This window comes from Sander lucioperca, chromosome 18 (assembly GCF_008315115.2).
Source record: "Sander lucioperca isolate FBNREF2018 chromosome 18, SLUC_FBN_1.2, whole genome shotgun sequence".
In the NCBI taxonomy this organism is placed as follows: Eukaryota; Metazoa; Chordata; class Actinopteri; order Perciformes; family Percidae; genus Sander; species Sander lucioperca.
The window spans coordinates 21,882,889-21,901,613 of NC_050190.1; the positions used below are offsets into that span (position 1 = coordinate 21,882,889).

At 41.0% G+C, this 18,725-nt stretch overlaps 1 protein-coding gene across 2 annotated transcripts; it reads left to right on the forward strand.

The window, feature by feature from the left end:
* Window positions 1-1,140: 1,140 nt before the first annotated feature.
* crlf1a (cytokine receptor-like factor 1a) lies at window positions 1,141-18,519 on the forward strand. Of its 2 annotated transcripts, none has more exons than XM_031310260.2 (9): window positions 1,141-1,615; window positions 6,359-6,637; window positions 7,996-8,125; window positions 8,917-9,086; window positions 14,837-14,994; window positions 16,150-16,224; window positions 16,334-16,427; window positions 17,366-17,554; window positions 17,679-18,519. In XM_031310260.2, the coding sequence occupies exons 1-9, from the start codon at window positions 1,543-1,545 to the stop codon at window positions 17,693-17,695; spliced, it is 1,185 nt and encodes a 394-aa protein (XP_031166120.1). In that variant the 5' UTR covers window positions 1,141-1,542; the 3' UTR covers window positions 17,696-18,519. The 2 variants fall into 2 exon arrangements, with proteins under 2 accessions (XP_031166120.1, XP_031166119.1); XM_031310259.2 differs by having other exon boundaries at window positions 1,142-1,615; window positions 17,366-17,550.
* Window positions 18,520-18,725: the final 206 nt, after the last annotated feature.

Consider the following 18,725-nt stretch of genomic DNA (forward strand, 5'->3'; position numbering starts at 1 on the left):
TTTTTAGTTTGAAAAAAGTCTTAATTTACCCAGAATTTATGGCAAATTAGTCCTACTTAGGATAGTCCAGATCAGCTTTGTTCAACATATGAATGTAGACGTCTATCTGAAGTCTGACTATTGGTTAGACATAGTTAAAGTCACAATTACAAAATAATGCTAAAAAGTGGCATAATTAGCAGCACAAGGTTGGACCAAGGGACTTTCCCCTGGAACTAGAAACCTTCTGAGGACCTCATGGCGTTTTGAACACAGGGACCAGGGTCTAAATTTATTTCTAAGGACATTTTTTACCCCCAAAAAAGTCCCTGGTCAGAGGGAGCCTTCTAGTTGCTTAAAATAGTTCATGGGAATTAAAATAACTAAGAACCTTGGGTCGCAAAACAGCTGTACAGAACAAACATTAGCAAACAATAGCCACCATGACCTACTGGTCATACCAGACCAAGTAAGGCTTTAGCTGCAAAGCTCCAGTGTATTAAATAGAGCAAGAATGCATATAAATTACCCATGCATTCACCTTTTTATTTGTAAGAGAAGGAATTTGTTATTTCATCTTTGAAACGTCACATTGTCTTTTTTTAAATGTTTGTAAATCTTACTATGAAGTGAATCCCACTTAAACCTTGGTGATTTGTAAAAATCCAAAAGGTCAGAAAAGATATTAGAAGGCACTTGTTGATTATTTCATTTGTTTAAAAAAGCTATTTCCATCCTCACAGGTAACTGAGGAGAAAAGTGACACGTAGCGCCAACAGAGGGCCAAATTATTTAGATCCAACACATAAATATTGTACATAGAGAAATCTTAACTGTATAACAGTAGCCTACAATTTCCCATGTTATTCAACACATCATAAGTATATCATGTCTGAGTCAAAACTGACCATCATAATTCAAGTGGGTACAAAGAGGCTTTTTGTGTCACACTTTACATGGACAAAGATATTTAGACACTTTAGGATTTTCTTTCCTGTAACTTTCAGTGACTCAACAGCCTCCTATGGTGAAACCTGTGAAGCAGAGACCTGAGGCATGGAAAGTAACAGGGACAGAGTGATTCAGTGAAAGTGAATGGCTCTGACTCTCCTACCCATCACTGAAGAGGGAGAGGTTGAAAAAAAGAGCAGGGAAAGGACGGAAAGAGGGGGGAAATGACTGGCGACTGTGTGGGAAGAGAGAGAGGAGGGGCTTAAAAAGTATGAACTTGTGTATGATTCAGCTGCAGGAAGCATTAAGAAGGGAAAAGACTCCACACAGGACGCGGTATACTCACTCCTTTAGCCTTTACTGAGGACGTGTTGTCTTATGGCTTCTCAGAGGGTGACTTTTCCCACCGGGTCACACTTTCTCTAGTGCGCTCCTTCACTCCTGAGAGTTGGCTTGTTAATAAAATCCGGAGCGTTCAGCTTTTTGAACCCGTGCTGTTTTTGCTCTCTCCACACTGTGCGTAATTTCTATCCAGGATCGAGAAAGAAAAGGCGACATCACAACAACACGAGGACGAGGAATCAAGACAGAGATAAAACCAACTGGGGGAAAATGAAAGTCGTCTTGGATATCTGCTTGATGTTCCTCATGCTGCACACTCCCGGCGTGCTGTCCTTGTCCACACGTAAGTTGTTGCACACAGATGTCCATCGATGCGCAAAGTCACGGTCTTGCTGGGGAAGGGTTTTGGTTTGGGTACAGGCTGCCCTTTTTGGTCCACTAAGACAGTTTAATCCATGTGTCACCCAACGATATTACTGTAAACAGCTCTGTGTGACATTGTCCTGCTCTGGTACGCATGATTTTAAAGACAAAACAAATGCAAAAATGGATTTGCACAATAGTACAACACAAATATACTATTTTAGAAGGGTGTTAGTCAATGCAAACACTACAATATAGTGATATCATATGGTATATAATTACTATTTTAAAAGGATATAAGTCAGTGTAAACATTGCAAAAAAACCCTGCAAGCCCTCCTAATTACATTAGGCAATAGGAATATTATAGTGATATTAAAGAGGATAAAGCCCGTAAAAGGTCACTTTAACTCCACTACCACTATGTGTAGGGTTAGGAGGATACAATATCCCATATATGATCACATTAGATTCACAGTGATCTTATGGGTAATACTGTATTCAAAACATGTTTCCAATGCAAAAATAACTCAATAGCTTCTTAATATTAGGGGCTCACTTGCTTGGATCCACTCTGGTGACACATTAAAAAAGACAAATGCCACTCTGTCCACCTGACACCGCCTGTTATTGATATGCTCCTGCTGAAGTATATCGGTTGTACCCCTGCATAGAGAACTCAGCTCCCAGGAGGCTGAATTTCAACAAGTCAAGCCATAATTCGTTTAACACATGGAGAGCATGAGGGCTTTACGAACCGCAACAAAACAGTGACATCATTTGCTCGGGTTTTGTAGAATGTTAACCGGCAGCTTAATGCACAGTAACGTAAATAAATCAAAGTTACGTCCGCTTCCTCTGTTAAGTGGCTGGATTAGTTTTTATGGTGAGCTCACTGGCAAAGAGCGATTCCTCAGGGACGATCTCCTGTTATTCATCGAGTTTGAAAGGCGCTAATAAAAGAAAGTAAAGTTCCAGAGGCTTATAGAAGACAATGGGCCCTGATCATAAACTGCCCTGCTGTTTATTATAGGGCCTAATTGGTCATTACTGTTTTATTCACTATAATAATGGAGGGTGCCTCCCTTTCACTCAGTGTGATGTGGTTTACAGATGCCACTGAAATAAAACAGTTTAAATGTGGAATTTTCTTACCAACATATAATTAGTTTTTAGTACAGCTCATAATCCCATAAAGTTTGAGTTTATATGTCTTGTTAGCTTATACAGAAGTATTTATGTTGAATATGATTATTTAATACCAAATATTTGACTCTGAAACACACTAAATCCCCCTGAAAAATCAGCTTTTTAACCTGAATTGAACTTCTCATAATCCTACATGTCCCATTTCTCCTGCATGTATTTGACTTAAATTGATTTGACAAGATAATCTCTCCTCTCTCCAGATATGAGCATCAGTTAAATACCTAAAATGCAAGCTGTGTAAAAAAAAAAACAAACACCCGCTGCTGTCTTCTCCGTCTCTTTTCAGATGGTGTTGCGCGGCTCATTGTCACTAAATGTTTTGTGACATCTTCCTCTTGGCTCATCTACACTGGCCCCTCAAAATGTTCCACATGTACGTCTATTGTACAGCAGGAAAGTAAAGGCCTTCTTTGAAGTGTTGCATGGATGAGTGGAGAGTAAACATTTCTTTAGAAAGAGGAGAGGATGTCGTGTCCCTTTGAAGACTGACAGCATAAAGGAAAGTGTTTTCAGTCCACTAAAGACTTAAAATCGCCCATACATGTCATTGAAGGTCTCCTATGCCTATGTCCGACCGTCGCAATCACAGGGTTAAACTCATCCCGTTGCCCTGATCAGAGCTGTGCTTCAAGCACCCTCATCCTCTCCAAACAAATACTATCATACAAGCCAATTCCTCCATTGAGTGTGTCAAGCAGAGACAATAAACTGTAGTAATTGTGTCTATCGTTGTAGTGTTTGAACTGTGAAGAAAGGGCTGTAAAGGGGCTTCACACCGCGCTCCGGGGCAGTGTCCCTTCCTTAGCGCCTGGAATACATAAACACTGATTGTTATTCAGCTGGATCAGCACATTGTTGGCTAATCACGGCCCCCTTTACGTCCACTGTATCCGGTGACAAAGACAACCACCCCTCTGATCATGTGTTTGTTTGTATCCATGTGTTTGCATAAATGTGTGGAAGTGTTGTGTCAAAGCTGGAGTTGGGTTTGTGATGTTAATATTGGTGTGGAGTTACAGTTGAATTAACTTCTTCAAAGGTGGCTCCTCCATAAAGGACCACACAATGTCTGTCAGCGTAAGAAGGCTGGCAGCTGAATAGATGTGGCCCCCGGGTGCAGATTTGTAATGGTCTGAACAAAGTGTTGACACTCTCACTCAGTCACTGCTCTCATTTCTGCATAGAAAACATTGTTTTCATAGTCCTGTCTACTTAGGTGGGCAACTATTTTTTTTAAATCCTCCAATCTGAAGAAATAAACTAATATCTTGTCTTCTCTTGTGTGCTGCTGTTACAAGAGAGACCTGAGAACAAATTACATCACAAAATAAATCACAAATATTATTAAGCAATATATAAATAATATCTCTCAGTACTATAGTGTTAAAGAGTGTCTCTAACTGTATGTTCTTTGCAGTTTGCCACTTTATTTGTATGTTAACATTTAGCTGTAAAACATGATAACAAATTATACAAAAGCAGCAGGAATAATATTTATGTAGCAACTTTCCTAAATAGTTTACCAACCTTTTTACAGGATTAAAAATCCAACACCACAGACAATAAGCAAACAGCAGTACCCAAGTACTGTAAGCCAAGTGAGCGAAACAAACTTAGGCAAGAGCTGGTGAAAAACAGCAGAAAAGAAGGGCACCCAGAGAGCACAGACCTCTGCCAAGGCCATGCCCTATCTCGCAATGTTAATGAAAGTGAAAAATAATCCATGTATGCGCCTCATGGTTCGGATCCGCTACCTAATTTAATGGGTTTTTACTTGGCCCATGCTACACCTTTCCACCAAGTTTCATGAAAATCGGGCCAGTACTTTTTCTGTAATCCTGCTGACAAACTAACAATCCAACAAACTGAACCAAAAACATAACCTCATTGGCAGAGGTAATTATCAAACTATTAAAACAGTCAAAACAAAATTACAAAAGTAACACACTGAAAACAGCCTTTAAACAACTAGTGTTTAAAAATAATAAGGTTTCCGCATGTATTATCCCCAAAATAGTGCTTGCTTTACATTGTTGACAACCATTTTCTCAGGCATGTCTTACGTTTTTATATGTATTTTCCACTTTTAAACACATTTCACTGTAGTACAGCATGAAAATCAACTTGCTGAAACATAACACTTGCTTCAAATAGGTAATGCATCACAGTGAATATTTCTTCAAGCAGGGACAGTTTTTTGTTCCATGCACCATCTGAGATTTCAAAGTCAGGCGCCAGTCATCTTTACTGTAACACAACAACATATTTTAGCTCATTCATGCAATAATTGGGATGCTAACTGACAGCTAATCCGCCCTCCTCAGGTTGGCTTTTCCAAAGTCTAAGGTCTCTGAAAGGCATTCTCCAGTAATTCAGTATGACACGTCCATAAAGTTGAAGGAATACATAAAAAAGAATGATCAAACTCAAAGCAGCAGAGGCCGAGATATCCTGAGTTTTAGTCTTTAGTAGGGGCAAGCTCTAAAAACACTGGATCCAACATATCCCACAATGCAACGGTACAGCATATTTTGTTAGACCCTCTATATGTTTGTAGTGTAAACTCCTGCATCCTTCAAACACCTCACCCCCAGTTTGTAAGGCAGGCTTTCTGTCCAATATTTAAAGTTTCAACCCTAACTCATAACCCTAATGACATCACTATGACATCATAGAGTTTAGATTCTCTGCCCGAGCCCGAACTGGACCCCGACATTTCCCACTACTATCCTCGGGCCCTTGATCAAGCATTTGTGTTTTTTTAATAATTACTTTATTAGCCTAATTGGGTGGGGAGAAAGCTATGTCATAATCATGCGCGTCTCTTCTACTCGCACACATCACACCCGGCCTGCTGTGCTGTATGGTGTAGCTTAAGTGCAACATGGAGCTTGAAGATGTAAAGAAAAAAATAAAAACAGGAGAATTAGCCTAACTTTGAGCAAGTTTGGAGGAAAGTCGGAGGTATGGAACCATTTTAAACAAGTCGTGGGCAGTGACAACATATGTGTTGGCTTTGTCGAGTGCATTAAGTGCGGCACCCTGCTCGCCTGTGACAGCAAAAAAACGGGGACGATGAACAGACACATGAAGCAGGCTTGCCATGGCAGAAAAGATGATAGTCATCCTTCAATGTCCTCTTTTGTTACTTCTCCAAGCATACCCCTTCTAAACAGATTTCTGTAGTTCAAACAACTCGGAATTGTAGTTTAGAACGTCAGTTATAACGGCCCACGTATTAAAAAAAATGTTGGGTTTAAATCAGGCTCGGGCTCATAATTACAGTTAATGTGTAGGGTCGGGCTTGATTTTTTGGGCGCGATCTAAGCTTTATGACATCATCAGGGTTATGATTAGACTTTACAAAGGTCCACCCAGAACCATAGAAGATATTATACAGCTGCTTCCACATGCTGCGTAGAAGAGACGAGTAAACTGACCTTTACGTGTAAAATGACTGGAGTGCTCATCAACTGTCTTCCTCTAACTATCCATCTCTTCCTGCCATCTTCCAGATGTAGCAGTGGTCTACCCCCAGGACCCCGTCCTTCGCATAGGGTCCACCCTGACCGCCAGCTGCTGGGTCCACCCCGACCTCGGTGTCCACGCCAGCTCCCTGTTTTGGACGCTCAATGGTCAACAGCTGCCCAGCTCCCTGTACAGAGTGCTGAGCCCGACCAACCTCAGCGTGACGCTGGCCGGACTCAACGCCTCCAGACAGACGTCCGGCGACAACCTGGTCTGTCACAACCACAAGGGACACATCTTGGCTGGCTCCTGCCTCTACGTTGGGAGTAAGTTGAAGTGTGTTAGTGGTTATATGATTTTTCAACTTGGTTTTATTTATGCAGAGGTCCATAGTTTTTTATTTTGTCATTTTATTAGTATAATCATTTGGCCAACATTTCTCCGAAGAATTTGTGTCTGCATGTATCTCTGCGTCACTGTTTAACGTTAAGGAAAAGGGGTAAATAAAGGGTAGAAAAGGAGTGAGAGGAATAAAAAGGAAATGGGAATGTAGAAGGAAGTAGTGGGCAGATTTTTAGTGTCTCTGTGGCTATATTTCATGTTAAGTTTCCTGCCTTCAGGCCAGTGAGAGGCCTCTATGAGTGTGTCACTGTGTGACGCTTTGACCACCTGTGTGGTCCATTACTTGCACAATCACTCACAGGGCATAGGCCATTTTACACAGACACATGTTTGTATTTCTATACGTATGTGGACCAGCATTTACATAATGCATTACCTAGCCCCTAAATGTTTTATTTTTATTTTTTTACAGTGAACTTTATTGTGTGATCTTGTTAATGTGGTTTCTGTTAATAACCTTAAAACAACCGTATTTTATTGCTTATTCACTTTCTTGCTGAGAGTTACTTGTTATTATCAATGGCTGAAGCTGCGCAAGTTGTAATAAACTGGACACATCCTTTAACTCTCAAACAGCCCTTTGAAGAAGTAAGGAGTATCCTCACTCTAAAAATTGTGCTCTCAAAGATAGAAGTACGTGAGCACACACAACACACACTCATTTCCTTGCAGTTCCCATACACAGAAAAGTACATGGTATCTAAGACTATGAAAGGTGATGAGATGAAAAATGACACAAATGTATTCATGAAGCAACAAGTGCGTGCACATGCGCGCACACACACACACACACACACACACACACACACACACACACACAGACACACACACACACACGCATATACACATATATACACACACTATCCCCCTAGGAGGAGATGTAGTCGGGATCCTAATCTCTGTGCGACACTGGTGTTGAGCACCCTGTGTTCTGAGAGACGAGGAATGTTGGCAGGGATCCCGAGTCTGACAACATCTCACACAAACGTACGCACACGCACACACACACACACACACACACACACACACACACACACACACACACACACACACACACACACCAATTAAGAAAAAAACCCACCAATTTCTAGAGAACATCACTAGTGAGTCAATTACACTCAGGAGGATGGGGCTGGAGTAATGGCTAGAAGTACCTTTGTACCCTCAATGACCCTACATCTCCACTTTCTTTCTCTCTGCTCTACTCTCCTTTGTCTTCACCCATATCTCTCACTCTATTTTCTTCCCCCTTTCTCCCCATCTGTCCCTCTTTTTGTCCCAGTGCCTCCAGAGAAGCCGGTCAATCTGACCTGCTGGTCCAGGAACACCAAAGACCTGACTTGCAGCTGGTCTCCAGGAGGAAAAGGAGAGACAAACATTAGCACACAGTACATGCTCAAATACAAACTCAGGTATATAAACACACACACACACACACACACACACACACACACACACACACACACACACACTGTTTTACTATCTTCTCAAAATTAAAGATGAACTTTTTGAACGCCATTGATGCCAATAAATTACACCCCGTCTTCTCAGAGTCATAACTCAATCAAATCAGAGCACACATACATCAAAAACTCATGCCTGCTTTAAATAGGACAACATACTCTTTCTAATAAGTGATTACCCTATATGGCTGTAAATGAAGGGGGTGAGAACCATGCAAAACCAGTGTTGGGTTCAAATGGGTTAAACATCCAACTTGGTGAGCCTATTGCAAATGTTCCCAGTCCAAATTATACTTCAGAAGATGTTTTAGCCCCAGAAACAAGCTAAAGTGGAGCTGGAATCAGGACAAAATACCATATCTCTTTGGCAGAACTTATTTTGAGAAAAATACGCCCTTCGCCTGTAAAAAACTATCATGAGAATTAGGAAAACAGGTTTTCATCTGGGAACGAAAATGAGTTTCAGATGAGTTGTAAGCTCTATTCACATTTTTTAAAAGTTAAATCAACTATTTAAAAGCACCAAAAGGGAAATGACTTGACATGCAGTGCCCGCAGTTGGGGAAACTGCATATCTCTTTCTGAAGTTGCGCTAGTGTAAATAAGGACTTAATAAAACCACTTGACAGATAAACTCTGAACTGGTAACTCATTATACAATAAATTCTATATCAAATGCATTAGTAATGGATATTGAAGCAGTCCAGAGTTATTTGAGTTTTGTTCTGTTTTCCTCCCAGGTGGTATGGTAAGGAGAAGGAGTGTGAGGATTACACTCATACGCAGCCTTACTCCTGCAGCATCACTCGGGACCTGCACCTCTTCACGCCCTATGAGATCTGGGTGGAGGCCTCCAACCAGCTGGGCCGGGCTACCTCCGATGTCATCACCCTCGACATCCTAGACGTGGGTGAGTGTGAGATAACGTGAACTTTGACCCTCTTTCTTTAACTGTGTTTTAGAGCTTAGATCCCAGTGTCAATGAGCCCTCAGGCTATAATAAAGGAGAGTGGATACCAGGCTTTCAGGCTTGTGATGTTGAATGATGAAAAAAGACAAAGCTATTTCTACCTGCAACCACTCATCACAGGTTACACTTGTGTACGACTTGTTAGCAGTTCAATTGTGATTTCCCCCTCTCCCCGCCCTCATAGTGGTAATATAATAAAAGTAATTAAAGTAAACAAAATCTGAACAGGAAAAGGAAATACGAAGCAAATAACTGAGGTGATTTCGCAATTGAAAGAAAAACAGTAAAACTTACAGTGATTGAAACATTGATTTAAAAGTCTGTCTTGGGGGGCAATTCTGACCTGCGGCCCTTTGCTGCTTGTCATACCCCGTCTCTCTGCCCTTTCCTATCTTCAGCTGTCAAATTAAAGGCCTAAAATGCCCAAAAAATAATCTTTAACAAAAAAAAAGTCTGCGGTAGCCAGCTTAAATGAGCATGTTAACTTAACTTGACTCTTTAAACTCAGTTGAAGGACTGTTTTGTTCATCATAGTATTAGTTGATTTAAAAGAATAGTTTATGCCCAGAGTTAGATGAGAGGATTGATACCACTGCCATGTTTCTGTGTTAGGGTACATTCAGACCAGATCAAGCAATCTGGCGAATCGCCGCCTGGGAAGTTAAGTGCTTGTGTTGTCTTTTTTACCCTCGTAGTTTAAAAAAAAAACTTTCTTGTGGCAGCGATAGAGGCAGTGAGGTTTACTGTTTCCTGTACGGGACTCTGACACCGCCTCAAAACGGACTGACAAGTCTGATCGGCCTACGTGATTGGCCATTGCAGGGTAAAGTCAGGTTGCGTTTCTCCAAAAGTTAAATCCGTCTTGCTGCAGGCAACTGCATGACCCTCACTGAAAATGAATGGAAGGACTTGCGTCTTCGCCGGACCGCCTGAGAGTGTGTGTCAACCTAGCATTAGCTAGGATGTAGGGTCATGTAGAGTAGGAGGGCGATTAGCTTACCTTAGCATTGAGACTGTAAGCAGGGGTAAAGTATAATATAAAATATACCTTCCAGCACCTCTAAAGCTTATTAATCAACACGTTGTATCTTGCTTGTTTAATTACTCGACTCATTTTGGTGTAGTAACAATAATTTGTGGTTGTACAGGGGGTTATGTGCCAGACATTTTCTTGGCTTGTATGTGACTTCAAGTCTGCACAGCAACACCTATAGAGCTTTCTTTTAGTTAATTCTAGTAGGGATCCCAAAGCTTCCTAGCCTGGTTGACAGCAGACCCTTCTCAGTTGTAACTGAGAGTGGTCCAAGGATGCATAGAATACAATGATTTAATAACCTTAATACTACTTAATAAGGTGGACAACTATAAGTTAAGTGGTTTATTCCCTATTTATCATATCGTGAACCCTCAGATTTCTCTTGTGACCGGGTGTGTTGGGAACCACTTACACTTCAGCCTTGAATTGGCGCCCTTGAAATGTTGAGTATCACTTTATAAATTCATCTCTTTTATTTCAGACAGGGCATTGGCTTGAGTTCTGTGGCTTTCTGGCTTTTGGAGAAAGTTGTTCACAAGTACTCATCCAGCTTTACACTGATAGGAACTGAGTGGTATTTCCTTTTACAGCTTTGTTATGTGGTCTGTTGCTTGGCTTAGTGCAGTTTAAGCAAATGGACCATAAGATGAAAATTCTTATCTTCTCTCATTATCCCCAAAACACACACACACACACACACACACACACACACACACACACACACACACACACACACACACACACACACACCTGGACAGGCGTAGGTGTGTGGTGGAAACACCCTCTCTTTTGATGAGCTCATGTTCTCTTTACTTATGCTCACTGGACACACGTACAGAAACACGCACAGAAAACACTCGTTAACCCTCTTTTATGTAGTGTTGGAATGTTCCAGACTGATCCTCAAACCTAATCCCATCTCCGAGCCGGCTGCAGACCCCCGAGGCCTGAGGAGTTTGGGCTTTGACACTTTAAGACTTGGACCTGAAATAATACAACCTGATTAGCTCAGAGCTCTTCACCTGGTTCAACACGCTCCTAACGGTGTTGGGGAAAACGTACCGAGGAAAACCATATAGAGTTTCAGAGGTGAACACATCACCGGTGAGGAAACAAGCGTTCATCATATTGTAATCCCTATTCCGTTCCCTAATGTATGCACGCACGCACACCTGTTTACACACCCCGAGGGCAGGGCAGGGCCTGGTAACGGTATAGAAACAGAGAGAGGCAGAGTGTAGGCGGTTTCTGGACTTGTGTGGTGTGTGTGTGTGTGTGTGGGGGGGGGTTTGGTTTCGCTCAGGTTGCCCTGGCCATTCTTTTCATGCAAGCAGTTTCCACAACAGTAGCAAGTCATAAAACACAGCAACCACACCTGTGTGGAGCTGCAGTGAGTCACTCACATCTACGGTCATGTCCAATCAGTTATGAAGGCGAGGCAGAAACACCTACAGTTTTCTCTGCATTCCTAAGTCACGGGATGCCCTCTGAACTCAGAGACTAGAGGCAACTTGTATCGGTGTCTGACTCTAAAATGAGGATATGTTGAGGGATAACACAGCATATGCTAACAATGATTAATCTGTAATTTGCCTTGTCTCATTGACCTCTATTGTCAAATGCACATAACGTATAGGAACAACGCATTTCCTCTTATCCGTGGACAAGTAACAAGAATGGCCAAGGTTGCAATCATTTTTACACAAGTTAAATACTGTATGTTGTTATCTTTAGGTATCGTGGCTTTTCTTGGGATAACAGAATTTTTCTTAAAAAAACAAGAATGCGTGGCCGGGTTGGTTAGTGGTAGAGCAGGCGCACATATGCCTCGACACAGAGGTCCAGGGTTTGAATCCGACCTTTGACAATTTCCTGCATGTCTTCCCCCTGTCTCTCCCCTTTCTCACCTAGCTGTCCTGTCAAAAATTAAAAAAGGTGGAAAAGCCCAAAAAAAACAAAAAAAAACAACCAAGAATGCAGTATGGACTATTTTGTCATCTCAAAAGAAATATCCGAATGTTATTCATATTTACATCAATTGAGCAAACAAAACATTATTATGAAACCAGCTATCAGTCTTTCCATTTTAATGGTAGTCAAATAGAAAGATTAGAAATGCTATGTATGCTATGAGCTCTCATACTTTATGTGAAATAATGTATATTAGATCTTTATTAGCACAGTCATTTACTGTCTCAACTTTGAACACCGCTAATTCAGTGATTTCTTTTTTACGCAGGAAAAAAAGTGCACTAGTATGAAGTTTTTTATTTTTTCAAACCTGAGTTTTGCCGGCAGTCCTGCTCTTAGGCTTCGTCCAAGCATCCACCAATCAGAGGGTCGGGCTGTAGAAAGAAACAAAAAAGACAGTTTAAAGAGATGTTAGTGAGTAAATTAAACTAAAGTGAAAAAGTAGGAGGGACAAAAAATGAAGAGTGGAAATTATGCCCTTGGTTATAATTAACCAGTTATTATGACAAAACAACTCTGTCATCCCGAGATAACAAGAACATTATACTTAATCCTAATCCTACTTTAAATAATTTAGTTCACTAGTTTAATTAATATAAAACCATATTCAGCCCTGTATTAACATTACATCCATTATTTAAATTAATTGTGGTTAGAGCTGGGCGATATGGAAAAAAATCTAATATCATGATATTTTTGACCAAATAACTCAATATGGATATTGCGGCGATATTGTAGGGTTGACAATTGGTGCTTACAAAAAATATTTACACAATGAGATTTTTGATAAATAATCATCATTAATGTGTATATAATAACTAAGTGGATAAAGGCAAATAATAGAAAAGCTTGAACAGTCTGGTAAGTTCAAAAAATTAAATCACTTTTACTGTAGTTGCACAAATTCAAATTACGATATGTTTAGGAACACTTCCACCCACCCATCCAACTTTTTAAATCACCCATGAGTACAAAATGACACGTCTGAAGTTACACATTTTAGTTCAGAGAGTCTCCGGTTTCTTCGAACACTGGGAAACAGATCCTCTGATACTCTCGTGTCAACTCCCACTTTTTCGCCTCCACTGAATATGTTCCATCTTCTTCTTTCCCATGGGTTCATCTGGTTTGTTTATTGGTAAGGGATGACATTATGAAAAGGAACAAAAGTTGATATTGCAACGATCTCAAAAGCCCAAAACAAAACGCGAGGAAAGTTAAAATAATGGTCTGACAGCACGTTTGTTTGTCGAGAAGATAATCGTTGTCAGATGAAAAAGTCTCTTCCAGCTCACACAAGTCAACTCTTCAGGAACTATAAGGCACTCAGAGACCACAAACCTCCGCCAACGCTGAACAATCCTTCAATGAGCTGTTACGCATAAAGACATTACTCCTACCGCTTATAATTGAGTGGATTTCTTGACCCTGCAAACATAACCCAAAAACGTAGAAAGAAGCCCCTAAGCTATGTTTTTTTGGCTAAAAATGATAATCTGGGGCATCTGTCCACCAGAAGTTAATCATTAAGTTGTTAGGATAGAAATATACTTGTTAATGGATGTAATAAATTAAAAAGTATCCCAGTTTGTGTGCCTCTCATGAAATCATTGTTTCTTCATGTGAGATTTTGCACTGATCATGACATTATAGTCACAGTTTTTCTAAAAAATAAACAAAAATCCAACAGGTTGTTTGGCAACACATACACACACTCTTTTTTTAAAGACGTTTCTTAAATCCTTAAAGCTGCTCTTATCAATATTTCTATATTTACCATGGATCAAATTACTAAATGTAATGTGAACGGAGTCACCTGTAGAACCAACAGAGAATTATAACCCAACTCAACAGTTCCTCTCAGCTCTACCGAGCGTTAGCGTCGTTCAGCTCATTGTCTTCGTTTCAGCCAACAACTTAACTGTTTTGGTCCACTCTCACTGCTCTCATCAACTAAATTTCCAGCAGCATGCAGCTGTTTTAGTGAAAAATCTCTATTGAAAATCTGTACACTCCTGCTCAGCACTAAACGACTTCCTGCTTCAAATGCAACCAATAACTTGACTCATTTTTAATTTAAAATTTGTTACTGTTAACCCCCTCTCCTCGACCCCTCAACACGCACTCCCAAGAAAGTGAATGCAGGAGACAGGAGAGGAAGCTCTGGCTGTCTGGCACTGGTCTGGTCTTGGTCATGTCTCGGTCTCAACCCCTCAAAGTCTTGGTCTTGTCTCGGTCTCGATACACTCTGGTCTTGGTGATGACTCGGTCTCGGTTTAGGTGGTCTTGACTACAACCCTCTTGGCCAGAGACACGACTCCTGATGAATGATATTGTTTCTGTGTTTTCAACTTGTTCTGCTGTCCCCAAGTGGCCAAAAAGCAAGTTATACTTCTTTAAAGATCACTCTTTCCTTTCTGCATGCAAAAATATGCCATTTTGGAATGAAGTAGATTGTTAACGGTTTCACAAGGTTTCAATGTATTCCTTAAAAGGAATACAAAGATAGCAACAGGAATTGACACTCTGTATGTCCCAATTAGTCTGAAATATTATAAATATTATATTATACAATTTGGTTGAAAATATTAAAACAAAATACCCTGCACATTTTTTTTTCATCATTTCAGCTCTTGATGAGATCTTCTTACTTAATAACCTCGTCCGTCTCCTCTTCCTCCAGTGACCACGGACCCTCCATCAGGTGTGACTGTCAGTCGTGTCGGGCAGTTAGAGGACCAGCTGAGTGTTCGCTGGGAGGCCCCGCCCGCTCTCAAAGACTTCCTGTTTCAGGCCAAATACCAGATCCGCTACAGACTGGAGGACAGCCAAGACTGGAAGGTATAGGACAAGGACACACAGTTATAAAGACATAAATCTGTTCTCTTTGTCTCTTACACACAATATCTCTGCAGCACCGTCCCAGCTGTTTCTCATCCTAGTGCTGTAATCAACCCTAATCTAGTCTGATTGAGGCCTCCTCTGCCAGATGGGTTAACAGTTCAGAAACTTTCATCAGCCATAAATCTAGAAGGCAGGTTTTGATCAGGAGAAAAACACAGGCCAGAGCCACTGTCTATACCTCTGTTCAAACTTTTAATGAATTAAAAATACGGTGTAAAACCTTCAGCCGTGCAGATGGTGCTTCCCAGGATTCCTATGAGTCCTCTGGGTACGAGGGAAGATTCTCCAGTAATTAAGGGGGAATTACACCGATGTAATATAAGCAAGTCTTTGCTCGCAAAGTGGAAAAAGAAAAGAAGGGGTGTGGAGAGACGCGGCGGAGGGATGAGACCGGTTCGAAGGAGGAGAGAGGAGATTTAAATCCAAGTGGCTTTAAGGGTTTGATGGTGAAAACAAAACACGGTTTTCCGACTGAACCGGCCCTAATCATGAGGTCATGCTAAGGAATGGAGGGATACATCTCAGCTGTTAATGCCTTCAATATGGCTGTAAAGATGCTCAGCGGTTAGCGTCTGCTGATTTGGCTTCCCCACGTCACATCATTAGCCCTCTGATGCCTCTAATTTCCATGTTCTGCTTTCTGTTGTAGTCGTTCTTAGCAAGTGTTTACAGACTGAATGCCAGAGAGAAAGTGGGGACTATTAGACACGATTAATAACTGCAGTATTTAGGAGTTTCTTTCTCTCTACTGTATCTATGTTCATGTCATTATTTTTGCTATATCTTGTACTGTATATGTTGAGGACCTGTGCTGGCTCCTGTGTGTGTTTCTCAGCATATCCAGCTCTGTAATACATAACAGAGAGCAGATTTTTACCCAGCAGGCAAGATTACATTAAAACATTTTCATAAACATGCTGATTAGGAGTCACTAAACAATGTGGTGTGCATGCATGCTTAGGTCTGTACATGGTTTGTGGTTGTGTTTTCTACATGGTGACTCTGCCCTGTGTTTTAGTTTATGCACATTGGCATTTAATACTGCGGTCAGACCTCCAACTCTTCTGTGTTTGGGTCTTTTTTTTCATATAGGTGATGGATGACGTTGGGAATCAGACATCTTGTAGATTGGCTGGACTGAGGCCTGGAACAGTGTATTTCGTCCAGGTACAGCATGGTCTGGGTGTGCGTGCGTGTGTGTGTGTGTGTACATATGTTGGAGTGTATGTTCGTGTACGTGATTTGGTCCGTGTTCATAATGTTGTATCTTCTCCAGGTTCGCTGTAACCCTGTTGGCATCTACGGCTCTCGCAAAGCTGGGATCTGGAGCGAGTGGAGCCATCCAACTGCTGCATCCACACCCCACAGTGGTGAGCACATGCTCAAACACACACACACTCACAGGACTGCTTGTTGAGGCAATTTATGCCACTAAAATTTACTTTATATCACTGTGCACCGCGTGTCCAACAGCTCTCTCCCACTACTGGAAACTGGCAGCCTCATAGAAGAAGACAATGGTGCTGTTTTACACTCCTTTCAGCCTGTTTTGTATTTTATTGGCAGTTTTATTTATGACAGATGCATCGGTCAAATCATATCAAATCAAAAATCATAGCCAAACCAAATCACATTATTTCCAAACCAGATGTTACGAAGCCAAACCAGACTTTAATTATGTAACGTTTTAGTTGCAACACAAAGGCATTGTCAAAGAAATGATGAAAAGATAAATAAAAGAACACTCAACACAATTGAATTCAGGCTGTTTTCCCCACTGGATACTATAACGCTGTCAGAAGGTAGCCACTGTTGTTGCCTCCACAGATTTAACAATTAACATATAATCATAACTGATAGGAACAATGGCCATGACTATGAAAACCAAACATGGGTTGTTAAAAATTTAAAAAAACAAATTTCCCATGATTTTTGGCAAAAGTACCAGACTGAAAGAACAGTCCTCTCAGTTACTGTTTGCATTCATTGCCTGAACTTTTCATGGCTCTTAGTGTGTGTTACATTGGCACGCACAGGCAGTACGCTACACATCTTGAGCGATATCTCACTTCTTGTTCTTGGCTTTCTTCTCTTTAATACTGCTCAGTCGCTCCTATCTGTCTTTTTTACCTTTCCTATAACTCTGCTTTGCAGTGGTGGAAGATAACTAAGTACTTTTAACCCTGCAATAACTGACCGAAATACCACCACTGCTGCTCTGTGAGAGGTTTCATTACAGAATGCCAAAGCCAGTCTAACTCCCGTCTCACTCTTCCTCTCTTCCCTTCCTTTTCTTCCCTTGATGCAGAGCGCTTGATGTCGGGCTCCTGTGACTCAAAGTCTAGCGGGGACTCCAACTCCACCCTGCGCAGGGAGCTGAAGCAGTTCTTCGGGTGGGTGCGGAAACACGCCTACGGCTGCAGCAGCATGTCCATGAAGCTATACGACCAGTGGAGAGTGCTGATGCAGAAATCCCACAAAACTCGCAACCAGGTAGGTAAGCATCACTAATGCAGGGGACACACAGTTGTATTCAAATCTGATCACAGACATGCATGCAGACATGCACTCAAAGTAAGTTTTCTTTTATAAAAGCTAACAGATTTTGTCTTCTAATTTAGGTTCTCCAAGGGGATAAATCCTAGCACACGCTGCGTTTACAAGCCAAAAACAAGTCAAGAAAAGAACTGAGTGAGTGTGTTTTTGTCTATGTGTATGTGTGTGTGTGAGAAAGAGACATTGTGTTCGTATATGGGAATTATAAGACATTGTGCTCCGGACATTTTGTGCGAATACCAGCCGTGGCCATGAGAGGACATCCAACGAGAAACTGTGGGATTTTCTTCTTTATTGCATCTTCTCCAGCCGGAATGAGCACTTTTTTCGTCTGAAAAGTTGCAACTGATAAAGGTGGACTTTCCACGGACATCCTGGAGTCATCATTAGCAAGAGACCATGTGGACTACTCTGCTTTCTCAAAGGACGTTGTAGCATGAATAACTCGGGCATCAATAAAGAAGTTTGTCGTGTACCTGCTCTAAATGTGCACAAAGGTGATCAAAACCAATTCAAACAAACTAGAAATGTTGCCAGAGCATCTAAAAGTATTCTGTGACCTTTTTTTTGAGTTTCTCCTGTGGATCCAAAGCACCATCTAGTGGCTGTTCAGCGTCCATGGATACTCCACATCAAAGCTTTCACTGTGGTCCTGATGTAAAAAGAAAAAGCAACAAATTGTCATTCAGTATTTCTAAGTCATGCTTTGTTATATAAGTGCCAAACTAGTTCACCCAGCATCCATGTGTTTCTGAGCGACAGTATGTGACTGATGGTGTTTGTGTGTGGAGACGTTTCACTGCCTTTATTTTTGTACTGAATTGTACCAGCATATTTAAAACTGTATAAAGTTATGTTTTATGTCTTAAGTTATGTTTAGTTAGTAAAGAAATATCAATGACTGAAGTTGTTATCAATCTCTAATGTTGTTCTATAAAAATGTTGTCAGAAACACAGGGTTTGGGAATGAGTTGTGTGCACAGTAATACAGACACAATGAAAAACACACCTCTGCTCCCCGTGTTATAGATAGCTTTAATATCCATATGTTCCCACTGCTCCATAGAGTATGTCGACACATTTCCTGCTGCAGGGATTTCGGTCAGATTGTC

Excerpts from the sequence above, each read along its gene's own strand:
- crlf1a (XM_031310259.2), top strand. The coding sequence starts at position 1,543 with ATGAAAGTCGTCTTGGATATCTGCTTGATGTTCCTCATGCTGCACACT. Across the intron at positions 8,126-8,916 it reads ATGCTCAAATACAAACTCAG|GTGGTATGGTAAGGAGAAGG; the intron begins GTATATAAACAC and ends TTTTCCTCCCAG. Across the intron at positions 14,995-16,149 it reads AGGACAGCCAAGACTGGAAG|GTGATGGATGACGTTGGGAA; the intron begins GTATAGGACAAG and ends TTTTTCATATAG.